The following is a 27,440-nucleotide window of genomic DNA, read 5'->3' on the forward strand; positions in this document are numbered from 1 at the left end:
TTTTATCGAAATATTTTGAATATTTGTCAAATCCACCACATATTTGTATATGGTTAAGTACGATTATGGAGACTTGGTAATAATATGCAGACATATTTATGCTTTACATTTTTAGGTATATTTTGAACCATATTAAAAAAGAAGCCAGATCTCGATAAAATGTGCCTTATCGAAAAAATACAAAGAGGCAAAAAAGTTTTAAAAACATTCTGTTTAACTAATGGTACCTCAGTAATAGTTTAATTGGAACGTACACAAACATTTGGGGGGTTTAAAGGAACAAAACCCCCATAAAATTTTTATGTAGACATGTTAAAAAAGAAGTCGCAACTCGATAAAAACTGCCTTATCTGAAAAATACTAAGAAACAAAAATATTGAATTTAACTAATGGTACCACAATAATAAAATTGAATTGGAACGTACACAAAAGTTTGGGAGGATCTAAGGGATCAAGACCCCCATAAAATTTTTATGGGGTGAACAAATTTCACCATAATTTTTCTTTAAGATATTCCTGCCATAATACTGCCACATGTCCATTTTCAATAAAAAATCGCTAATAGTTTTCGATATAATCGAAAAAATCGATTTTCATTTTGTAATTTCAAAGGGCTGTAACTTTTTTTATGTGCATATTTGTACTAAGGTAAGTTAGGTTCATTCGAACTATTTTTGGTCCCAGAATATGTGATTTAATTTATGACGTGTATTTTTGTTACACCCTGTATATACAACCGATTACGCACCACCTTAAAAATTGGGCATTTTTGATGTCTCGAATTTCCTAAACCTGTTGTTGCATCTAAGTGATTTTTTTATAATATTCTAGCCTAGGCCCTAGGCTATAGGTTAAGTACCTCCTTACGCTTGTCATGCACGGGGAGCTATACTGTAATATATATTATATCACATCGCACTCTATAGTAATGAGTGAGCCTGCACATACGGAACCATTTGTTTCCTGTCTGCAGGCTCACTCATTACTATAGAGAGCGATATGATATAATGTACATATATTACAGCATAGCTGCCTGTGCATGACAAGCTTAAGGAGGTAACCTATAGCCTAGGCTATAATATTATAAAAAAATCACTTAGATGAAACAACAGGTTTAGGAAATATGAGACATCAAAAATACCCCATATTTAAGGTGGTGCGTTAATTTCTTGGAGAAGTGTATTGTAATTTAATGTAAATAATGTAATATCCAATAATTGTAATTTAATATAAGATGTAATATAAGTTCCTTAAAAAATATATTTTTTATTTCCCACGACATTAGATGGATGTTCGGCAGCAAGACATTGGACCAAACTGGGACGTCCTACGAAGGCCAATTGACGTCCACCGAACGTCCCTTCGGATGTTAAGTGGACCTCCATTGGGCGTTTGGCAACGTGGCATTTGGACCAAAATTGGACGTCCTGTTAAGGTCCAATTCACGTCCCCTAGAACATCCGGTTAAGGTCCAATTTACTTCCGATTAAGGTCCAATTTACGTCCGATTAAGGTCCCATTTACGTCCGATTAAGGTCCAATTTACGTCCTATTAAGGTCCAATTTACGTCCGATAAGGTCCAATTTACGTCCGATTAAGGTCCAATTTACGTCCGATTAAGGTCCCATTTACGTCCGATTAAGGTCCAATTTACGTCCTATTAAGGTCCAATTTACGTCCGGTTAAGGTCCAATTTACGTCCGATTAAGGTCCCATTTACGTCCCATTAAGGTCCAATTTACGTCCTATAAGGTCCAATTTACGTCCGATTAAGGTCCAATTTACGTCCGATTAAGGTCCAGTTTATGTCCGATTAAGGTCCAATTTACGTCCGATTAAGGTCCAATTTACGTCCGATTAAGGTCCAATTTACGTCCGATTAAGGTCCAATTTACGTCCGATTAAGGTCCAATTTACGTCCCCTAGGACGTCCGATCAACGTCCAAATTACGTCCGATTAAGGTCCAATATACGTCCCCTCGGACCTTAGATGGACGTCCAATGGACGTTCGGTAGCGCGACATTTGGACCAAAATAGGACGTATAAAGGACGTTCCTCGGACGAAAACGGACGTCCAATGGACGTCCCTAAAGTCCGTGAAGTACGTCCAATGGACGTCCATTGGACGTCCTTGTGCTATTAGGGTTGGAACAAGCAGATATATTATAATTCTGCCGTGCTTAACAAAAACGCCGTATCTGCAAAAATCTGAAAAAATGAATTTTTTACTTTTTTCTCACCCAAATGTACATATCTATCTTATTTGCTTACTAAAAATGACGTAAGTTAAGCCAAAACACATTAAACACACCGCGTCTTATGCCGTATCCTGTGTAAATGTATACGAATTCTTAAACTAAAATCGATTTTACTCGAATGTGATGTCTCTGCAGATACGGCGTTTTTGCTAAGCACGGCAGAATTGGGTCACCAAAAAGCGAAAAAGGTAACGCACAACTTGGAGGAGCTTATAGTTTTCTAACTTCGCTTGTGGTGAAGCAACGCAGTTTGAACAAGCAGATATATTATAATTATGTCACCGGAAAGAGAAAAAGGTAACGCACAACTTGGAAGAACCTATAGTTTTCTAACTTCGCTTGTGATGAAGCAACGGAGTTTGAACAAGCAAATATATTATAATTGAGTCACCGGAAAGAGAAAAAGGTAACGCACAACTTGGAAGAGCCTATAGTTTTCTAACTTCGCTTGTGGTGAAGCAACGGAGTTGGAACAAGCAGATATATTATAATTGGGTCACCAGAAAGCGAAAAAGGCAATGCACAACTTGGAGGAGCCTATAGTTTTATAACTTCGCTTGTGGTGAAGCAACTGAGTTGGAGCAAGCAGATATATTATAATTGGGCCACCAAAAAGCGAAAAAGGTAACGCACAACTTGGAAGAGCCTATAGTTTTCTAACTTCGCTTGTGGTGAAGTAACGGAGTTTGAACAAGCAGATATATTATAATTGTGTCACCGGAAAGAGAAAAAGGTAACGCACAACTTGGAAGAGCCTATAGTTTTCTAACTTCACTTGTGGTGAAACAAAGGAGTTGCAACAAGCAAATATATTATAATTGGGTCACCGGAAAGCGAAAAAGGTAACGCACAACTTGGAAAAAGCTATAGTTTTCTAACTTCGTTTCTGGTGAAGCAACGCAGTTTAAACAAGCAGTTATATTGTAATTGTGTCACCGGAAAGCAAGAAAGGTAACGCACAACTTGGAAGAGCCTATAGTTTTCTAACTTCGCTTGTGGTGAAGCAACGGAGTTGGAACAAGCAGATATATTATAATTGGGTCACCAGAAAGCGAAAAAGGCAATGCACAACTTGGAGGAGCCTATAGTTTTCTAACTTCGCTTGTGGTGAAGCAACTGAGTTGGAGCAAGCAGATATATTATAAATTGGGCCACCAAAAAGCGAAAAAGGTAACGCACAACTTGGAACAGCCTATAGTTTTCTAACTTCACTTGTGGTAAGCAACGGAGTTGGAACAAGCAAATATATTATAATTGGATCACCAGAAAGCGAAAAAGGTAACGCACAACTTGGAAAAAGCTATAGTTTTCTAACTTCGTTTCTGGTGAAGCAACCCAGTTTAAACAAGCAGATATATTGTAATTGTGTCACCGAAAAGCAAGAAAGGTAACGCACAACTTGGAAGAGCCTATAGTTTTCTAACTTCGCTTCTAGTGAAGCAACGGAGTTGCGACAAGCAGATATATTATAATTGTGTCACCGGGAAGCAAAAAAGGTAACGCACAACTTGGAAGAACCTATTGTTTTCTAACTTCGTTTCTGGTGAAGCAATGGAGTTGGAACAAGCAGATATATTATAATCATTGTGTCACCAGAAAGCGAAAAAGGTAAGGCACAACTTGGAAGAACCTATAGTTCTCTAACTTTGTTTCCAGTGAAGCGACGCAGTTGGAACAAGCAGACATATTATAATTGTGTCACCGGAAAGCGAAGAAGGTAGTCCCTGAAATGTTCAGGACTATATATCCCAGGATGTATAAACGAATGGACACTAAATAGAAGAAAAAAGAATGGAACAACCACATAGCAGAATAGAAAGATACGTGTGGTCAAAATAGCAATAAATAAATCACCAATCGATAGAAGTATCGGCCGAACAAGCAAAAAATGGAGTGACAATATTCCGTAGAGGTTATCAATCCTCCGATGAACCAGCGGAATTGCTTAAGAAGATATTGGATGAAGAAAATATTTTAATTCATTGGCAACAGCCGCCCAAAATATTGCCGTCTTTAAATGTATTATCACTGTATTTTTTTTTCAAAATTAAAAAGTCATGTCAGACAAGTTCTATAAATTTTTTATTGTCCAAATTTTTCTCAGCATGTATTCCCCCTATTCATAACCGCTATGTATTCCCCCAATCCATACTCTACCTGACAAGTCACACCTTGTCGTAGAACAAAATACGTGACTGAACCGCGAGGTAATAGCAATATTCACACTATCCTTAGGGTATCCGAGACGTCGCCGAAAAATACGTGGCCGGTATTGAACGCAAAGATTCGGGAATGGTAGGTAAACGTAACGGAAAGTGGGCATATACTACATGATTTGTATTTAATAATATTTTATGGAAACGGAATGCCATGCGTATTGAAAGTAAACGGGAGGTATAGTGAGAATCGACCCTAATAGGTATATACCTAAATGTTCGCTTTTGAAACATAAATTTAAATGTGAGGGGTGATTCACGCAAGTCTAGTAGCTTCCATAAGCTTTATTTTTAATTGAACACACTGTATATTTTTAAAAGCTGCTTAACTTTTTTGTGAAATTTTGAAATGTATAAAGTATAGAAACCACTTATGGAATAAAATTGTGTGGGTATCCTTATTTTAAAAAATTATAGAATACGCCAGGACCAGAGAGGAATAAACGGAGAGGAAAATAGGGAAATACCAGCCCCCAAAAAGGACCCCCAATTAAAGAAAAAATTGTTGAAATATAACAATATATTATATGACATGAAAATTAAACCATAGACAGACAAATTCAGCCAATAAACCCTCTATACTAAAATCATAATAAAGATGTACTTTTTTTGGGAGGTGATAATCTTCTAAAGACTTCTGGGAAGGTGTCCCAGGTGTGTTGGATTTAACTCTCTACGCCTAAGGGTCGATTCTCACGTTTACTTTCAATACGCATGGCATTCCGTTTCCATAAAATATTATTAAATACAAATCATATAGTATATGCCCACTTTCCGTTACCTTTACCTACCATTCCCGAATCTTTGCGTTCAATATCGGCCACGTATTTTTCGGCGACGTCTCGGATACCCTATGGATAATGTGAATATTGCTATTACCTCGCGGTTCAGTCACGTATTTTTTTCTACGACAAGGTGTGACTTGTCGGGTAGAGTATGGATTGCGAGAATACATAGCGGTTATGGATAGGGGGAATACATGGTGAGAACAATTTGGACAATAAAAAATTTATAGAACTTGTCTGACATGACTTTTTAATTTTGAAAATAAAAAATACAGTGATAATACATTTAAAGACGGCAATATTTTGGGCGGCTGTTACCAAGGAATTAAAATATTTTCTTCATCCAATATCTTCTTAAGCAATTCCGCTGGTTCATCGGCGGATTGATAACCTCTACGGAATATTGTCACTCAATTTTTTGCTTGTTCGGCCGATACTTCTATCGATTGGTGATTTATTTCTTGCTATTTTGGCCACACGTGTCTCTCTATTCTGCTATGTGGTTGTTCCATTCTTTTTTCTTCTATTTAGTGTCCATTCGTTTATACATCCTGGGATATATAGTCCTGAACATTTCAGGGACTACCTTCTTCGCTTTCCGATGACACAATTATAATATGTCTGCTTGTTACAACTGCGTCGCTTCACTAGAAACAAAGTTAGAGAACTATAGGTTCTTCCAAGTTGTGCGTTACCTTTTTCGCTTTCTGGTGACACAATAATTATAATATATCTGCTTGTTCCAACTCCATTGCTTCACCAGAAACGAAGTTAGAAAACTATAGGTTCTTCCAAGTTGTGCGTTACCTTTTTTGCTTCCCGGTGACACAATTATAATATATCTGCTTGTTGCAACTCTGTTGCTTCACCAGAAACGAAGTTAGAAAACTATAGCTTTTTCCAAGTTGTGCGTTACCTTTTTCGCTTTCCGGTGACCCAATTATAATATATTTGCTTGTTCCAACTCCGTTGCTTCACCACAAGTGAAGTTAGAAAACTATAGGCTTTTCCAAGTTGTGCGTTACCTTTTTCTGTTTCCGGTGACACAATTATAATATAATATTATCTGCTCGTTCCAACTGCGTTGCTTCACCAGAAACAAAGTTAAATTTTTAATTTATGAATGTTTTTTATATTGATAACGATATCCGAAGTAAAAGTCGAAACGTCAAGTAAACTTGATTTCAAACTCGAATTGTGGCTTATGCCCAAATAAAATAGTAAATCTTATTTTGTATTTCTCACGCCGCGGCGCGCCGGTAAGAAAACAAATGTGAAATAGCTATTTGTATAACAAGGGAGAAAAGTGCTACTTTTCCTCCCGAGAATGAAGTTTATTGCCCGACGCGTAGCGGAGGGCAGTAATCATTCAAGGGAGGAAAAGGCACTTTACTCCCATGTTATACATATGGTTTTTCCACCTTCCTCAAATAACAAGTAATTTTTTCATTTTTACTTAATTTATTTATGTAACTAACCAACAAAATTTATTAGAACTAAAACTAACAAGTATAGGTACAATATAACTGTCAACTGTCAAATATAAGTCAAATTATTAATGTAAACATTGTTAAATCAAAATAACAATTTTTAACAATGTTTTTTACCATTTTGCAAAATACAGGGTGTTTTATAAATAAACGTTAAAATGTATAGATACTTAAGTAATAGAAAATAGATATTGTACAGGGCGTCAATAAGTTATATTTCATGAATGAAATACCGTGACGTCACTTTTACTTTTCCTCCCTAGGGAGGAAAATATTTTTCCTCCCTAGGAAGAAAAAGTAAAAGTGACGTCATGGTATTTCATTCATGAAATATAACTTATTGACGCCCTGTACAATATCTTACATTTTTACGTAAGTATCTATACATTTTAACGTTTATTTATAAAACACTCTGTATTTTGCAGAATGGTAAAAAACAGTATTGTTATTTTGATTTAACAATGTTTACATTAATAATTTGACTTATATTTGACAGTTGACAGTTATATTCTACCTACTTGTTAGTTTTAGTTTTAATAAATTTTGTTGGTTAGTTACATAAATAAATTAAGTAAAAATGAAAAAATGACTTGTTATTTTAGGAAGGTGGAAAAACCATATGTATAACATGGGAGTAAAGTGCCTTTTCCTCCCTTGAATGATTACTGCCCTCCGCTACGCGTCGGGCAGTTAACTTCATCCTCGGGAGGAAAAGTAGCACTTTCCTCCCTTGTTATACAAATAGCTATTTTTACATTGGTCCGCATGTATATTTTACATTTCTATTATTAAATTTTCTTCAGACCACATATTGACATATTTCATCAAGCCGGAAAAAACACGTGTATTCGAATCAAAAATTTAGGGTAAAATGTTACCAAACCGGTACAAAATGTGTGGAATATTAAATGGGGAAAGTAAACGCGACGTCTAGTGAGAATGGTGGTTAAATTAATGGAAGGTGTATGGAACGTGTATGGGAAGTAAACGGAAAGTACAGTGAGGATAGAATTTTAATGGGAGGTGTATGGAATGGTTATGGAAAGTAAACGGGAGGTATAGTGGGAATCGACCCTAACCGTAGCGAGTTGCCTACCAACTTAAGTCACCCCCTATTTCTCCAACCGGCGGGCCAGGAACCGACCTTAGCGGGCATAGCTTTGACCCACCAGCTTTTCTCGTCACCTCCATCTAGCACTCTCTGCGTGCGCTCTGTAACTGTCATGGCAACCCGATCTCGCCACTCCGTCTACGCATGCAGCCAGCCAGGGCCCGTAAGGCAACCGACTTATCTGTATGATAATGGATAAGGGGGCGCGACCACGTCATCATTCCATCCACCGTAAACTGGCAAAGAATTACTAGACACTCAGTAAGAACAACTAAACTTTCATTCTCCACCCCCAGTAGGAGTGGCTCATTCATCTATACGCTCACAACACAAGATATAAACACATGAAAAACGAAACATTTAACATTTACTGACACTAGGATTAAAAATCTTTTATGTTAAAGGAATCCGTCCCGGCAGAAGTGGGAGTTGTATATTGGCTACCCACCCCGGTCGGCGCGAAACGCCACATGTTCAAAAGAAATACAAACGGATTATCTTTGTTGTGAGTCTCCTCTCTCTTTATTCATTATGCTTCATCGTCTTGGTGACAAATCCAATGATCAAGTCAAACATTTTTTCATTTGTAATGGCTTTGTGGATTAATTCTTGGGCTCACCCAGAGGGGACTCCATCCTCAGCTGCAGCGAGGTTCGCCCCGCACGATATACAGGGCATACGAATATCACGTGGTACGCGTCATCCACCATTCCACACTCGGTACACAGATCGTCCTCGGTCTTTCTTATACGATATGTATATGACCGAAATGATCCATGCCCCGTCAAAAATTGTGTGAAATAATAGTTGACGCGCCTGTGTCTGTGTCTACATTCATACCACCTCACTACATCAGGGATAAGGGTCCTCGTCCAGGCGGCTTTGCCTGTTTCCCTTGGCCACTGATCCTGCTAACTTTCCAGGCTTCTTCTTCCTTCTTCTAGTCCTGAACCTATATAGCTCCGTTACCCCTTCGATGCATTCGTACCCTCTCCTCTGTCAGAGTGTGCACGGGTACAGCTCCGGCCACCCCCTGTAGCGCAACGGTTGTTACGGTTCTGTACGCGCTGAACACTCTGATCAGGGGTTTTCTTTGCGCTCTAAGCATGTTTCTGTATTTGGCTTTATTGATGACCTCACGCCACACTGGGGCCCAGTATAATATTATAGTCTAAGAGCTAGTGAACCCTCCGACTAACGGTCGTCCTGTAAGGCTAGAAATTTTTCTAGTGATAATTCATAGCACACCAAGGCTAAAAACCATGACCTGGCAGGCCTCAGCGGTGCACGTGTATCTACCAGGTGAATCAAAAAGTGCAAATTTAGGGGGTAAAATAAACTTTCTCCTGTAAGGTTTAAATTTAAGTATGTGTTTGAGTAAGTCATTTAGAAGAAATGTGTACAATGACAGGCGATTCTGAAGAGCATAAGACCTTGCCAGGCGAGGGGAAAGATTAGGGGTTTTTCCTAAAATTATTCTTTTTGCATCGAACAAATTTTTTTTAGATTTTTTGATACATTCCAAACAGAAAACGTCTATGGTGATTTTTCTCTTAAGTTAATAGTTTTTGTTATATAAGCGATTGAAAATTTTGAAAATTGCGAAATCGGCCATTTTTAACCCTAAATCGGACATTTATCTAAAAATTTCAATGTTGCCAAGGTACGTAGATATTCTTTAAACATTGATTGATGAAATCCCGAAGAGTTATGTGCAATAAAATATCGAAAACCCCTTTGTTTTTTTAATTGCTAATCAAGCGGGCGCGTCACTGTAGTATAAGTGAGGACGTTTGAGTTTGCATAAATTCATTATCTCGAGAATGGGCAAATTTCAAGAGAAATCCTCAGATAGGTCGATTTTTATTTTTGAATTAGGACTTTTTGGCATATATATAATACTAGTGACGTCATCCATCTGGGCGTGATGACGTAATGGATGATTTTTTTAAATAAGAGTAGGGGTTGTGTGATAGCTCATTTGAAAGGTTATTTAATTCTCTATTCAGTAATATAAACATTAACATAATTAGACTAAGTTTTCACTCTATTGGCATATAAAACAACATATTGCTATTCTACATCCCACCAGAATGAAAACAATGGGAACCTTCTCTGGTTACACCTCCGAGGCTTCTACAATTTGCAAGCCATACGGATGCTGAGACTAAGGAAGATGAGGGAATTCTACAATTTGCAATTCACGTCCCATCTGCTCAGCGCGGTAAAGTTCCAACGAGAATGGTTCCCTTCATGCACACAGAGTAAATGTAAATCAAAAATGAATAACCATGTAATTTTCATTTTCTTTTGATAATAACTCCAAAAATACTCAATATACGTAAAAAGTGATATATGTATAACCAAATCTTAGTTTTCTCTGTATCAAATATTTTAACTTTATATAATTATATAAAACTATAGGGTATATAACTAGAGCGTAAAAAGTAACCGAGATAGAAACGTTTAAAGCTTAAATTTTGCTGCGAGAACCATATAACCGGGGCCATTTAACCTTTTATTTTAAAAATAAGTAAGGGGTTTAAAAGATTAAATCCAACGTGGTTTAATAGTAATAAAATTATCTTTCAAATGGTGTTAAGGCAAACCTGATATCGTAAAAATTAACGGAGTGATTAAAAAAAACAATAACTTTTTTGGAAAAATTCTCAAAAGATAAATTTTGAAAAATATTTGGTGAATAAATTTTAATGCTATCAACTTGTTCGGGGGCTCATTTGATAGATATTTCTAAGTACTTTGACAAATTAATGTTTAATAAGGTTATGTTATAAAATGCATCATTTTCCCGTTATTTAAGCTTGAATACTTAGATTTGGGTACTCGCCGAAAATAAATATACATTCAATTACCTATAACTCACTTTTAGTTAACATTAAAAGGTCTCTTTAGTAAGGAGTTTATTTCATTTTTTATTAGATTCAATTTTGGTAGTAATAAACCTTTTGTAAAATCTTATAGTTGTTGAGTTATTTATGATAAATCGGTTAAAAACATTTTCTCATCCTCTAACACTCTAACCACTCACCAAATTTTCATGCAAATCGATGGAGGTTCAACGAAATCGGAGGTAATAGCTCATATCCACCTTCAGTGACTGCACCAACTCTCTTTAAATATTAAGATATGTCAATTGGTGATTTTATTGTGGTATCAAAATGCAAATGCATTCATGCACGAATTATGTAACTTGGTCGTCTTTATTTTGTACCGGATTTTCAGCTTCTTTAATAATTTCTTCATTACTTAATTTTGGCAAATCTGTTAAACGTTGATAAATAAGTCGATAAGAATCCAGACGTCTATTCAGGTCTCTTATCAGAACGTCGATTATAATATAACATGTGTGGATTTTGATCTCACCACTATCTGAAAAGTTTAGTTCATCATCGGCCCCTCGTCAAATTGAATTTTTCTTTTTCTCTTTCTTATTTCTTTATATGTTTTATTTGGGCACAATTTTTGGCTTCCTTGCGGTAAAGTAATTTGAAAGAGAGAGAACTCAGAACTCTTTAATGACAGAACCCAGATCCATAATTTTTATATACAAATATTTTTTGTACAGTATTTGTGCCGCCCTCTCATAATGTGCCGCCCTAGGCAACTGCCTATACTGCCTAATGGATAAAGCAGCCCTGGGTAGAGGTGCTTGCAGCACTCTCTGATTGGACTAGAATATGGTTCGGCTGTATTTTCGTTTTGCAACGAAATTGAAAATGGTTATTCATTTTTGATTTACATTTACTCTGTGTGGAGTATGAAGGGAACCATTCTCGTTGGAACTTTACCGCGCTGAGCAGATGGGACGTGAATTGCAAATTGTAGAATTCCCTCATCTTCCTTAGTCTCAGCATCCGTATGGCTTGCAAATTGTAGAAGCCTCGGAGGTGTATCCAGAGAAGGTTCCCATTGTTTTCATTCTGGTGGGATGTAGAATAGCATTATGTTGTTTTATATGCCATTAGAGTGAAAACTTAGTCTTTTTGTAGCAGTTGCCGCTAGGGCATCTATGCCATTTCGTTCGTTGCAATCCGGGACTGCACGCTGGGGTTTGTTTTGGTTGGATCAGGGAGAGCAGCATATGTGCCTCCTGATGAGAGACTAATAAGTTTCGAAACCGGTAGAGGTGCTTGCAGCACTCTCTGATTGGACTAGAATATGGTTCGGCTGTATTTTCGTTTTGCAACGAAATTGAAAATGGTTATTCATTTTTGATTAACATAATTATTTATACAGGGTGTACAAAAAAATTTTTCTTCTATTTGTCAAATTTAATCAAAGTTAATTTAATAAAAAAAAACTTTTTTGTACACCCTGTATAAATAATTATGTTAATGTTTATATTAGTAAATAGAGAATTAAATAACCTTTCAAATGAGCTATCACACAACCCCTACTCTCATTTAAAAAAATCATCGATTACGTCATCACGCTCATATGGATGACGTCACTAGTATTACATATATTCCAAAAAGTCCTAATTTAAAAATAAAAATCGACCTGTCTGAGGATTTCTCTTGAAATTTGCCCATTCTCGAGATAATGAATTTATGCCAACTCAAACGTCACTTATACCACAGTGTCTCGCCCGCTTGATTAGCAATTAGAAAACAAAGGCGTTTCCGATATTGTATTAAAAAAACTCTTTGGGATTTCATGAATCAATGTTTAAAGAATATCTACCTACCTTGGCAACTTTGAAATTTTTAGATAAATGTCCGATTTAGGGTTAAAAATGGCCGATTTCGCAATTTTCAATCGCTTATATAACAAAAACTATTAACTTAAGAGAAAAATCACTAAAGACATTTTCTGTTTGGAATTATTCAAAAAACCTAAAAAAAAATTGTTCGATGCAAAAAGAATAATTTTAGAAAAAACCCCTAATCTTTCCCCTCGCCTGGCAAGGTCTTATGCTCTTCAGAATCGCCTGTCATTGTACACATTTCTTCTAAATGACTTACTCAAACACATACTTAAATTTAAACCTTACAGGAGAACACTTTTCGATTCACCTGGTAGATACACGTGCACCGCTGAGGCCTGCCAGGTCATGGTTTTTAGCCTTGATGTGCTATGAATTATCACTAGAAAAATTTCTAGCCTTACAGGACGACCGTTAGTCGGAGGGTTCACTAGCTCTTAGACTATTATTGACATAATCGGTTGTAACATTACTGCCCGTTTGTGTGATCCAGGGCCTTCTATATTCGGCATTAATTTTTGTAGGGCTGAGGTCCTTGCCTCCGCTTTCCGACATGCTTCCTGTATATGTGGACCGAATGAATTTCTGTCGTCGAAGATTATTCCCAAATATTTAACTGTTTTCTGGGGTTTTAGTTCGAAGCCTCTGAACCGAAAATTAATGTCTTTTCGATCCCGCCGTCCCCTCAAGATAATTATCTCAGTATTTTCTACTGCGAATTTTAAATCGTTGTTCTCTATCCATTTCGCGGTTTTTTTTATTGCAGTGTGATGCCTCGATTCGTGTCGTCCTCGATTAGTAGGGCTAGGTCGTCTGCGTATGCTATTGCCCTTACTCCTTGTGTTCTATTTACCTCTAGTACCTACCCCATTGATGACAAAACAAATACCCAACACTTGGAACGAAGCAGTAACATTGTTACTATTTAAGAAAGGAGATAAAAAGGATCTAAAGAATTACAGACCCATAACTTTACTAAAAGTGATGTACAAACTATTGACCAAGATATTAACAGATTAACAACTAAATTAGATGGATACTAGGCAAGAGAACAAGCCGGATTTAGAAAGAGCTTCAGTACAAGTGCCCACCTTTTAACGATGAAGATATTAATCGAAAAAGCTAACGAATATCATATCCCGCTATACATGGCATTTATTGGCTTGGGTATAAACATAAACGGGCAATATCTGAATCACTTACGATACGCTGATGATATTGTACTTATTAATAACAGAAAGAAGTGAAGAATTGCAAAGAATGATGGAAGAACTAGATAGAGAATCGACAAAGATAGGACTGAAGATGAATTACAGTAAAACAAAAATCATGACCAATCAACAAGAAGAACTAATAATTACAGTGGCATAAACAAGAATAGAACAAGTAAAAGAGTAGGTATATATATCTAGGACGAATCACTAGATTAAATAAAGAAAATCAAACCGAAGAAATAAAGAGAAGAATAAGATTGGCCTGGGCATCAATCGGAAAATTGTCTTATATTCTAAAGAACAGAAAATACCCGCAATACCTAAAAACAAGAGTACATAATCAAACAATGTATACTCCCTGTTCTAATATATGGCTCTCAGACATGGACGTTTACAAAAGAAAATATGGAAAAAATAGCAAAGACAGAAAGATCCATGGAAAGACAAATGCTGAACATTAAACTATCAGACAGGAAAAGAAACGAATGGATCCGTAACAAAATAAAAGTGAAAGATGTCTCTACCCAAGTAGCAAAGCTTAAATGGAAGTTCGCCGGACACACCCTACGGCAGAAGGATGAAAGATGGACTAAGATGATTATACATTGGAGACCGTGGAACCACAAACGAAAAAGGGGAAGGCCACAGATGCGATGGTCAGATGACCTGAAGAAACACACTGGGTCAAATTGGATGCAAATTGCCCAAGATAGAGAGGCATGGAAGAAGGAAGAGGAGGCCTATATCCAAGGATGGATGTTTAGGGCTGATTAGATAGATAGATAGACCTACCCCATTGTATAATATGTTCCATAGTGTGGGTCCCAGGACTGACCCTTGGGGTACTCCAGCAGTCATATTCATCTTATTTTTCTTCGTTATGCATACGCTTCTTTCCGATAGGTAGTCCTTTATTATATTGGACACGTATATAATCCGGGGCTCCCAGGTCGACAATCCTGTCGATTATGAGGCCCCAGTTCACCGCGTTAAAGGCATTTTTAATGTCCAATAAAACAAGTACCACCCACCTCTTTCTACCTGTTTGTGCCGCGTTTCTAATCCAGATCGCTGCATCTACTGCTTTTTCGAAATCGCTGCAGATCGACCTTTTCGAAATCCGAATTGTTGATTGGATAGAGCTCTCTCACTTACCAATACCCCCTCCAGCCGCTTCTTCACAAAAATTTCGTAAAACTTGCCAAGACAGTCTAGAAGGCATATTGGCCTGTAGGAGGATGCTGAGTCGGGGGTTTCCCAGGCTTGAGTAGCAATACCAGATTTGGTTCCTTTAATTCCCTGGGAAACTCTTGGTTCCGCAGTAGATTGTTAAATACTCTTCTGATCAAACTTGGTTTCTCTATTGCTATTATCTTCAGTGCCTCAGGTGGCAGATCATCGGAGCCGGGAGCTTTCTCCGATTTAATTTGCTGACCAGCGGCTTTTATTTCTTCCTCCGTAAACTCCTCCACTACCGTGGGGAAGATTTTCAGGAAAGCTTGCTCCTCCTTTAGAATGAGGACAATGATGTAGAATGACAAATGAGGTGTCAAAATGAAAGCTTATAATCCAAGGATGGTACTAAAGGTGAGAAATTTGACCTAGGCTGTCTGTCCGGCTGTCCATCCGACCGCGAATATAACTCCTCCGTCACTATACCAAGTAGAATGACAAATGAGGGGTCAAATGAAAGCTTATAATGCTAGGATTGTACTAAAGGTGAGAAATTCGACCTAGGCTGTCTGTCCGTCCGGCCGCGAATATAACTCACCTGTCACTATATCAGGTATAATGACAAATGAGGTGTCAAATTAAAGCTTATAACCCAAGGATGGCACTAAAGGTGAGAGATTTGACCTAGGCTGTCGGTCCGTCCGACCGCGAATATAATACCTCCGTCACTATACCAGATAGAATGACAAATGACGTGTCAAATGAAAGCTTATAATCCAAGGATGGTACTAAAGGTGATAAATTTGATCTAGGACTTCCAGTTTTAGAAATGCGACCGGAAGTACTGTTTTAATGTCACCGGAATAGTACAAGTGATATATTATTCGACGCAACTTCGCAAGACTAGAACAAATATACACTTCCGGTTTCATGACTGTCAAATTATTTTTCCTATTTCATTATTTTTTCAAGAACAAAGTATATTATTCAATTTATTATTTATATTAATCCGTACTAGTTAGCTGAATTACTTTCTGCTTCTTGGCTTTTTCCCATTATGAGTTTGCTGCGTTTTCGTCTTCCATAGCACTCTATTCTCTTAGTCGCCATCTCTGAGGTCTCTATCTATCAAAGCATTTCCTGCGTAAGTTTTCTATCTCACAGCAGGTCTTCCTCTCCGTATTCCTCCCCGCGGGTCACAGTCCAGTAATCTTTTTGGCCACCTGTGCTCCGGCATTCTTTGTACATGCCTGTACCATTTCAGGGCTCTACTTTTACTACCACAACTTTATTGTAATTGAGAATTATACTTCTATTCTCTTTCATATTTCCTCTGTTCTTATTCTATCCTACCTGCTGATTTTTGTAGACACCTTCTCATAAACTCCAATTCAACTGATCGTATTTTTTTTTTTCGTATTATTGTTGTCACTGGCCATTCTTCCGCTCTTGTAGGGTAATATCTACGTATAGTGCGAATAAGCACACAAGTCAAAAAATCGCATTTTTGGTTTAAGTCATATTCGTCGACAATAACTACAAATGCATGATTGTGTAAAGTCATATAAGTCAATATCGAAACGTAAATAGGTTAAAAATGATTGTGTATATACACATTAGTCGAAATGATTTAATATGGGGTGGGTAAAATAATATAAGTCAGACTTATGTAGTTTTACACTACCAATTTTGCAGTGAAAAATCACATAAGTCAGACTTATGTAGTTTTACACTACCAATTTTGCAGTGAAAAATCACATAAGTCAGACTTATGTCGTTTTACACTACCAATTTTGCAGTGAAAAATCACATAAGTCAGACTTATGCTTAACGTGCCATTACGCCAGACGATGGAAATAGTATACCTCTTCTCCAAACTGATTTTCAAGATAAAGCAGGACCGTCTGTTTCATTTATTTATTTTTGATCTACGACCTTTATCGACAAGTAAATCAAAGTGGAGTGTCATATCGCTATTACAGTCAAGAATTTCATGCTTTAAGATTAGCGATTAAACCAAGAAAATTGGATACTTGTGATGAATGCGACAAGTTTAAGCTAAAAATAGATCTTGCTACAGATGATGAGGCAAAGTGTGAACTTACTAATGAGCGAGACACCATTTATTTTTAGCCGATGAAACATATAAAGAAAAAGCAAGAGATAAACAAGTAGCAAAAGAAAATGAAAATGTCCAATGTTTAACGTTGGATCTACAGCAGTGCTTAGCTACACCATTCCTGTCAAATGCCATCGCCTTTTACAAACGCCAGCTTTGGACTTATAACTAAACAATTCACGACAATAAAACTAACCAATCACTTTGCTACATGTGGCATGAGTCTACCGCTGCTCGTGGGGCCAACGAAATAGCTTCATGTATTTTTAAACATATCCAAAGTCTTCCTGATAGAATTACAAAAGTAATACTATATTCGGATACGTGCGGAGGACAAAAAAAACTCGTATATAGCGGCAATGCTAACGTTAGCTTTGCAAAAGTCTCCAAGAATTTGCACAATTGAACATAAATTCATGTTGCTTGGACACTGACACATGGAAGTGGATGCTGATCATGCTGTGACTGAAAGTAAAAAACAAAAAAGCAGAATTTTGATAGCCCATCCCCATGATTGGTATCAGCTTGTCCGATCGTGCGGGCCTAGATTTTTGGTTATCGAGATGACCCAGGACGACTTTTTAAACTTTTCAAATATATATGTTGAAAGGTCCTTTAGTAAAAAGAAAAAAAGACGTTGCACAGAACGATTTTAAGTGGCAACCCGTGCGTACCTTAAAGTACAACAAACGGTTTGGTATCATCCAATTTAAAACCAGCTTGGATGATTATGAACCATACCAGGAGGTGTCGTTTTTGCGACAGAAAACATCCGAAAAATGGTTAGCTCAACGTCCAAAAAATAAGAAACACGTTATTGCCAATATCAAAAGGAAAGAAGGCTGATCTGTTGTCTCTACTAGAATTTATTCCACCTGTTTTTCATCAGTTTTATAGGAGCTTACCTTCATCCGACTCAACTGTATCGACAGATCCAGATTTGAATGATATCGATGCTGACAATAATCAAAATTGAAAAATTCCAAAAACTCCAACTTTTGACATTCTTAATTAAAAATGTGGGATTTTTGTTTGTCTTTTATTGTTTTAGTGCTTTTCACTATAACTTACTTGTTTTGTGGTTAATTTTAAGAAAAGTAGAAGGCATTTTTGTTTCTTACTGTGTGGCAGATCACATAAGTCAATATTATATATTTGTTTCTAGTGCCAAATGCAACAAGTCACTTAAAAATCAATATGTATACTGTTTATTTTATTTTAATCTAGTGTATTCGGTGTAAAATGTAAAAATTTTTAGTTCATGAAGGAGTGTTTATTTTATGTTGTCTTATTTCTGAATAAACCAGTTTTTACTTCCTCCTGAAAAGTAGCTCTTTGTGACTTATGTGCTTATTCGCACTATAGGTAGATATATGCCCTGAAAAATCCTTTTTTGTTTTCTTTAGTTAGAGTTAGTGTTCTTCCATATCACTCCATGGAGTGCTTTCGTGGCTTGTTTTCCCCGTACTATTTTCATTTCTATATATTTCATACAAGTGCCATCTCGGTTTATCATTTACACTACTTAAAAATCTTACAACTCTGAATAGTGTCTTCTAAACTTAAGTTTAAATCAGCAACCAGTATGTAATCAATTACTTAAATTGGTTTAGAGTAGACTAAACTAGCTTATCCTGATATAAAAACATACACTTCAGGATAAACTAGTTTGGCCTGAAGTGTGCGTCTTTATAACAGGATAAACTAGTTTGGCCTGAAGTGTGTGTATTTATATTAGGATAAACTAGTTTGGCCTAGGACAAACTAGTTTGGCCTACGCGCGATAGGACAAACTAGTTTATCCGAAATCCGAATTGAAATCGAGTTTGGCCGGTAATAGATCTACGTCATACATCTTTGACGGTCTTTGGTTTGTATCATTGTATTTACGAATAACGTAGTAGTACCTATGTTTATTTTTTTACCAAGAGGAGTAAACTAAGAAGACAGATTCACACCCAAGAAAAGTCACCAAATTCATCTTCTTTTTTCGTTGATTATGTCGGCTTTACGGTAATTCAGTAATCACGATCGGAGAACCTCACACGTCGATTGTCACAAGTATGCAAGCCAAGAACGAGAGTAAATAAGAAGAACACGTCGATTCTAACCTCACTCTCACTATGCTTGTTGTTGGTTTGTTTGAATAATTTTTTCCAATTTATGTACTTCCAATAATATGTAGGTATATATTTCTTTTGTTTTTCAAATTACAATAAAAAATGTTGGATTGGTATGAAGAAGTTGAAGAATTTTTAGAGTTTATTTCTTATATTGTAGAAGAAAATCGCCCGGAAAGTATACGAAAGCCATGTGATAAAATTATATCAAATCCAATGGAATTTTACAATATTGAATTTCATCAGCTGCAATAACTTAAACAACAAAGATTTTATGCTACTTTATAGGAATATAACCAGTTTTTATGAAGTTGTCCATTTCAAATTACAGGTACAGACTTACGTTTGTTATTCAGGCCCTTATTACATAAATGAATTGTAGCTCTTTCATGTTCTAGAAGCGAGATTATGAATGTTGTTGGTTGTTGGTGAACAACAAGGTCAACAGGGTCAAGTTATGTTAGCTTAATATTTGATCTAAGTGCATTAAGAGGTATCATGAGAAAGAATGAAATTCCAGGATTATTAATTGACAATAGTAGATATGCATGCAAATACTATCTATTTACTTCAGTATTACAGCCAGGTATTTATTGATAATTGGCCTAAATAAATAGTAGGTTATTTGATAGATAAATATACTAAAATCACAATAAAGATGCTTCTTCTTTTTGTAGTGCCTATCTGTTTCGGATGTTGACGACCATCATGACAATCTATACTTTGCACACTGCTGCTCTAAAAAGATTTGTGGTTGTTGTGTTGAAGCACATACGTAGATTTTTCAGCCAGGAAATCCTTTGCCTTCCTGGTCCCCGTTTTCCTTCTACTTATCCTTGAAAGATTAGTTGCAGCAGTCAATATATTTTACTTTTCCTCATGATGTGACCGAGGTATTCGATTTTGGCTGTTTTTATTGTGATTATTAGCTCTTTTTCTTTTTGCATTCTCAGCAAAACACTCTGATTAGTAATGTGGTTATTATAAGATATCTTCAGGATTCGATGATAAAGCCACATTTCAAAAGCCTCAATATACTTGCAGGTGCCATCTGTGAGAGTCCACAACTCAAGTCCATACAACAGTACACTAAAGATATAACATCATAGTAACCTGATTTTTATGGGTATCGACAAATCACGACATTTGAATAACTTAGCCATTGCTTGAAATGTAGATCTTGCTTTCTCTATCCTACATTTGATTTCTATGGAATGATCCCAATCTTCATTGACGTTCGTACCAAGGTAGGTGTATGTATTTACTCTTTCTATTTGTTGACCGTTCACACTGATTCGTCTAAATTGCTGTTCCTTCTTAGAGATCATCATAAATTCTGTTTTCTTAGTGTTTAGTGAAAGTCTGCATCACTGATTGACTTCTGCGATTCTGTTCAATAAATATGCACCAGAAATAAACAAACCAAGACACTTAAATGTTACGAGGAGTACTCCCTAATCATGATTTATACAAAAAATATATAAACCTTGTAAATCAGGATTTGGGATTTACAATGTACTTATATAAATTGTAAATTATTATTTAGGAGTGCACCTCGTAACATTCAATGTTTCTTGGTTTATTTATTTCTAATGCATCTTTATTGTGATTGTAGTAAGTATAATATATAGGTATATATGTATATCTTTTTAGGTAATGATCAAGAAAATAGATACAATAGTGCACATGTAAGAACAAGAAATGTTACCAAAAAGCTATTTGGAACCTGGAAAAAACAGTTTCCATGTCTTCAAAAGGTCTACAAACCGAATTAAATACATACGTTGCAATATGTGCTACAACAGTACCTTATAAGTTATAATCTGGGTGCAAGAGAAAATCATGATGGTGATGATGATTTTGTAGAAAATCTTGATTTGTCAGTAAATGGAAATGTTAATGATGTGGAACAATGTTTAAATTTTAGGAGGCATTTTTATCGACAATATTTTGCATGAGAATGAGAATACATTATTGAATACTTGTAATATATTAAATGTTTTTTTTTAATATTTAATGGGTCGTCTTTCTTTGGGATTTTTTGCCTATTATTTCTCAAATATCATGATCATTGGCTTGACAACTCTTTTTGTTTGAGTTTTGGTCCCTTCAGGAATACTTACTTCTCCATTCTAATCTATTTGAAGATTTTGATTTTTTGTTCTTCCAATTTTTTATTTTTAAAATTTCAATGTCTTATCCTATTTGTTCCTTGCCTATATGTAATCTTTGGTCTTCCTCCTGTTAATGTCCAGCTGATATTTCTTTGTTTATTTTGGAAAATATTTCATGTTCTTCCATCTTTCCTCTTATTATGTGCTCCTATTTTGATGAATGTTAGTATATAGATTCTGGTATGTCCTGTATAGTTCAAACTTATATCTTCTTCTCAATTTCTCTTTTTTTTTTCTTCTTTGTATATGTGTCAAGATTCTTCTGCCTAAGTAACCAATTGGTCGTCTTCACTTTAAGTAAGTAACCAGATTTCAGATTCATATGTAAATACTGGATGTATTAAGGTTTTGTGCAATTGACATTTAGTTTTTCTTGTAATATCTTATCTTGGTTGTTTGATCGAGCCCTGGTAACTTTAATTGGCTATGAACTGTTTGTATTGCTATGTTAGATGCTATTTAGCCTGATTTCAGTGCTTTGTTATTGTTTATTTTATCTACTTGTCTACTGCTAGTCTATTATTGTACTTTCACTATATATGTTTTGAATTTATATAGTAATCTGTCTTTCTCTTCTATCTATATTCCACTAGAATTTGTTTATTTATTCTGAGAATACATTATTGCATCCTTGTATAATGTGAGATATATGTAGTTTCTTTTTTAGTTTACTTCTCAACATGTATTTTTTATATTTGATGTTAAAATAAATGAGTACGAGTTTTTCTCCTTTTAAATAAGTGTTTATTTGACAAAGCAATATAAAATTAATTACACATGTAAACAACAATACATAATATACTATTTATGCAGATGACATAGTCCTCTTAACAAATAAAAAAAGTGAAGCTGTTTAGGAATTTGAAAGGTGAAGTAATAAAATTACTTTTACATCAATTTCGAAAAGTAATATTACCCCTCGTCAATTTAGATAGTTGCAAGTGTTAAGTAATGGTAGCTATAAAATTTGGTCTGATACATATTAAGTATTTTAGGATATATATAAAAACAAAATAAGTAATAAAATAATGATAGTACTCATCTCAGAATAAAATTTAATCAACGCTGAGGTACCTGCATAAAAGTACACAAGAATACAACTATTACATTACAATACAACTGTTTCAAAATGTTGGGCTGATAACAATATTACCAATTCGTGACAGGATTTTATGGAAGGATATTCGTTTGGTTTGAACCCACCTATTGGAAAAGGTAGACTAATAATTATTCATATTGGATCTGAAAGAGGATTTATAAATGGTGGTTTATTAAAATTTACTACAAGATCCACTGAAGATTATCATGAGGAAATAGAGCTATTTCAAGAATATTTCTTTCAGATGGTTAGTAACATACCACAAAATTCTGTCATAGTAATGGATAATGCTAGTAACCATTCTCGTTTAATTGAAAAACTACCGACTTTGGATTTATGTAGGCATTAGATACTTAATTAGTTGAAATGAAAAGAGGTGACATTTGATAATACGATGGTTAAAAAAGAACTCATGAATAGCGTTCAACAACACAAACAAAAGTATAAAAATATGTAATCGATGAAAAAGCTAAAGATGGCGGAATAACTGTACTTCGTTTATCCTCATATAATTGTCAACTTAACTACCCTAAAGAGTTCATATGGGCACAAGTAAAGGGTGACGTAGCTAGAAACAACAATGCATACAACTTAGTTGATGTGAGAAGAATTTTACAGGAAACTATCGAAAGCCACTGCAGAAAATTGGAAACTATGTACATTATAGAGCATGCAAAAAAGGAGGAAGAAAAGTTATGGAACTTAGATTTCGTAGTTGACGAATGCTTATTAGAAACCAATTGTCATTGCACCAAACAACAAAACTTCAAAGGATGATCATAAACAAAGGAGAACAGAATATAGCAAATTCAAATATTTGGGAGTGACAATAATTGATAAAGGGGAAGATGAAAAATAAATAGAAAAGATACTACTAAAAGGAAGCAGAGCAATGGGATAATGAAAGTTACTTGACCAGTGGCATTGTATGCTTGTTACACTTGGACAATGAATAAGAAAGATGAAATGAAAATATGACATCTAGAAAACGAAAGTACTGCAGGGAATTTTTAGTGGAGTTAGGAGTGGAAAAAGAATAACAAATAATATGGAAAGTCAGACCAGAAATATCATGAACGATGTGGTTCAAAGTAATAAGCAGATTTGGATGGTAGGTATAAAAGTGCAGATTTGGATGGTAGGTATAGAAGTGCAGAATTGGAGGGAGAGAGTTAATGGCCAGCAGAGATAGAGAGTATTTTTTTGTGGCATCTGATGCAATTTACTATTTTAGGTGGGAATAAAGCCACAATTTTAGTTTGCAATTAAATTTATTTTTGATTTCGATATGTTTCGATTTCCACTTCGCAAGTCGTTATCAAAATGCAAAACATTTTGTTTTTGGTGCTTGGTAAAAAAAACTTCTAATTTAATTTTATCTGACTCATTTATATTAACAATTGAGGCCATGAGAGACAGAGTGGCCTAACTGATATTTACATTCAAAGAAAATGATAAGAAACTAACAATGTTCGACTGTTTTAGTAATTGTATGTTGACCAATGATTCTTGGTCAACATACAATTACTAAAACAATGGAACATTGTTAGCTTCTGATCATTTTCTTTGATTATGTAAAGTAATTTAAATATCAGTTAGGCCACTCATCTGGCTCTCATGGCCTCAGTTCAGACATTATATTATCCATTTTAAAGTGAATAACTTTAAATAAACGATGTTGCCAATACTTATCTATGAGTTGCGTTCCTGGGACGACTTTATTGAAAGATAGTTCATTCGAAAACATAAAATCAACTTAAGAATATCCATCAAAAAAATCATACCATGTGATTTGTTTTTAAAAATTTAAATCTCAAATAAATTTAACTTTAAACTTAAATTGTGGTTAAAATTCAAATAAATCAAAATTACATTGAAGCGAAGTTCCTGAGAAGATGAATAAATTGTATTGAACATACAATTATTCATCTTCTGAGGAACTGGTGTCACTGTCATCATTGCCAATTGAAATTATTAGTGGTTCTATGACACTATCCATGATACCATCTAGTTTACACATTTTTTCCTCTACTTTCAGGATGTGCTTAACACAATTTTGCCAATGTGTTGGAGTTACATTGTCCAGAGCTTGTAACAGTAGATTTTTTACTTCTTTCAGTTTATATGTTGTGTTTCTTAATGCCACTTCATTTTTCACTTGAGCCCAAATTTTCTCAATGGGATTCAACTCACAATGATATGGAGGCAACCGCAGTACAATTTGACCATTTTCTTTAGCCATCTCATCAGTTACATACATATTATACTCATTTTTATTTAATCGTATCAGGTGTAATAATTCTGACCTAACCATCTCCAAATTGAAAGGAATATTTTTTATTTTTAACCATTCCTGCATGTCTTTCTTTTTTGATGATGTTGTCGGAATTTTTTCTAATTTTCGGCTGTGGTATGCTGCATTATCCATTACAATAACAGCGTTTTTTGGTAATTTTTGCAGGATATTACTAAACCAATTTTCGAAAACAGATGCATTCATTTCTTCATGGTAATCTTCTGTCTTTCTTCCCTCAAAAAGTAAAAGTCCTTCATTAACAAAACCTAACTCTGATCCAATATGTAAAACTATGAGGCGTTTTCCTTTTCCTGATGGATTTTTCAAACCAGTAGACAACCCCTCAATAAAAGCCTGTCTACGGTTTTTTATATCGGTGTCTACCCACACATTCTCTTTGGTGTGACCTTCATTTACCCATGTTTCGTCAAGGTAATAAATTGGTTTACCTTGACTTCTGTATTCTTTTATAGAAGTTAGGTAACGACGTCTCCATCTTATGATATCATCACGTTCGATAAGATGACTTCTTCGACTTCTCTTCAAGTACCTACAAAATAATAAAATGTATATTTTGACCTTACCTTTATCTTTCTCCATACAAATTTTCATGTTTAAAACACTCATAAAATAGGTATATTATTATAATAAAAACAATTGATATTCCGCGATTATTTGGTATAAAAATACAAAAAAATCTATGAAATTCACCTTTCTTCAACCTAGATTCACCCTTCTTAAGTTCAAAATCGGTATATATAAAAAAATGCATTTTCTCGACTTCCAATCGAGCAATTTTCTTCATTTTTTTTTTAATCTGAGGTAACTCGAGTAGAGCCACCTAAATAGTGCATAATTAAATCCAAAATATGCTTTAGTTTTGTTATAATAAATTAATTTATTTATAACAAAATAAAACCACATTTTTTCCTATGTTGTAGAATGTTTTTTAGAAAAACTTACCACATGTGTACCTTTTTAACGTTATAAATACAAATATTCTTATTTGAATGTTGTCTAATTCTTTAGACAATCTTTGTTTAAACAAATTAAAAATTTTTGTTGATTTTTTTACCGGGCGGGGACTGATCGGTTTTAGCGTCTCTGATTTCGCTTCAGAAGAATATATGTCATCTGTGTTTATATTTCCTTGATGAAATAAAGACTATTTAATTAAATAAAGATTGTTTAAATAATTATACAGCTTTCAAATGAAACAATTTGCATTTAGAGCGTCTACAACATAGGAAAAAATATCCTCTAATTGATTGCCTAACCCAGACATAATATGAATATTTTTTGGGTTGCACTTATTATTTACTATTAATTGTGGCTAACCCATATTTACTTACTTAAAATTTATTTGCTTCAAGAATTTATATAATGTTGAACGACACATGTTTGGAAGATCTGGGCGGTTGTTAACTTCACTTAAAATTTTATTTAAAGTGGGCATTTCGTTCTTGAAAAAGAAGCTGTGTACTATCTGTCGTACAGATGTTTTAACTTTTTCGTCATAATATCTTGAAAGTACAGCAGGTCTACCGCCAATATTTTTAGGACATCTTACAGTTCCAGTTTGCTTATATTCCTTAATGGTTCTATAAATCGTTGAATTCGCAACACCTAAAATTAGAACATTACTTAGTAAGTCTTTGATTTTAACAATCGGTATTCTGAAAAACTTACCTGTTGCCTGCTTTATTTTTGCTACCATGGCTGTTATTTTCATTCCAGGATCATCAATTTTTATTTGTTTGTACATATTTATAATGAATTGTTTTTCATTTGATGATAAATGTCTACCCAAATTCACTCCGCGTTTTTTAGGTGGAGAAGGGCAATTACCACTAGTACTCGGCATTGAATCCATATTTTTATCGTAATGACACTAATATGACGCTAAATAGTTCTAAAAAGAACTGTTTTTTTATATAAATGCAGACGAAAAATCAAAAAATGATAGGAATAACGCAAAAACACAAAAACTCGATATAATTTTTGAATTTTAAATAATAGTGTCAATTTCAGAAATGTCAATGTCATAATTTAGTGGAGTAAACTCCAAATGACTGTGAATTGCAAATGAAAAGCCCTATTCGCGATTGAAACGGAATATAGAGGGCAGGTGGAATGCAAGAAAATGGCCGATATAAATGGTATAAACAAACATTCAATTGAGGAATAGAACAATACCGATTTGATTTAAAATATTTTAATGTACTCATAATGCTGAAATTTACTAAAAATTTCTTAATAGTGACCAAATTCCATTCAAATCAACAATTTTCTGGTTTGTTTATACCACTTATAGTAGTTTAAATTTATTCCACCAGAGGTCAGCTACTTTGTTTTTCATCGCGAATAGATCACATATGGATCACACCTGCCCAAAGTCACCCGAAGTCGAAGTTATACCACCGAACCACCCGAAGGTGCACTTCAATAAATTTCATTGTTTAGCTGTCAGACAGATTCTGTGATCTTGCGCCATTTTATCGGTCCAAGTGGTCAGATCCGGCTTTGCTTAAATAGATGTTGCAGCACCGGTCTTGATTTTTCAAATAAGTGTAGCAAATAAAATTTATTTATTTTAAACTTATTTAACATAAAATTTTAATAAAAAAATCTATTTTTAGTTGTTTATTTTTTTTATT

At 34.9% G+C, this 27,440-nt stretch overlaps 1 protein-coding gene and 1 long non-coding RNA gene across 3 annotated transcripts; one reads left to right on the top strand and one right to left on the bottom strand.

The window, feature by feature from the left end:
- Window positions 1–19,009: 19,009 nt before the first annotated feature.
- Window positions 19,010–23,179, top strand: LOC126881192 (uncharacterized). The gene is made up of 2 exons (XR_007696752.1): window positions 19,010–20,461; window positions 20,868–23,179. It is a non-coding gene; the product is annotated as an uncharacterized LOC126881192 (long non-coding RNA).
- LOC126881191 (uncharacterized) lies at window positions 21,426–26,859 on the bottom strand. Of its 2 annotated transcripts, XM_050645294.1 has the most exons (3): window positions 26,473–26,859; window positions 26,136–26,409; window positions 21,426–25,333 (listed from the first exon to the last, which is right to left on the bottom strand). In XM_050645294.1, the coding sequence occupies exons 1-3, from the start codon at window positions 26,654–26,656 to the stop codon at window positions 24,409–24,411; spliced, it is 1,383 nt and encodes a 460-aa protein (XP_050501251.1). In that variant the 5' UTR covers window positions 26,657–26,859; the 3' UTR covers window positions 21,426–24,408. The 2 variants fall into 2 exon arrangements, with proteins under 2 accessions (XP_050501251.1, XP_050501249.1); XM_050645292.1 differs by having other exon boundaries at window positions 26,136–26,858.
- Window positions 26,860–27,440: the final 581 nt, after the last annotated feature.

This window comes from Diabrotica virgifera, chromosome 3 (genome assembly GCF_917563875.1).
Source record: "Diabrotica virgifera virgifera chromosome 3, PGI_DIABVI_V3a".
Taxonomy (NCBI): domain Eukaryota; kingdom Metazoa; phylum Arthropoda; class Insecta; order Coleoptera; family Chrysomelidae; genus Diabrotica; species Diabrotica virgifera.

What these genes read in the sequence shown, in the direction of transcription:
- LOC126881191 (XM_050645292.1), bottom strand. Translation starts at nt 26,656, where the DNA reads ATGGATTCAATGCCGAGTACTAGTGGTAATTGCCCTTCTCCACCTAAA. An exon ending in TTGAAGCAAATAAATTTTAA is followed by an intron (nt 25,334 to 26,135) that starts GTAAGTAAATAT and finishes ATTATTTTGTAG; the next exon opens with GTACTTGAAGAGAAGTCGAA.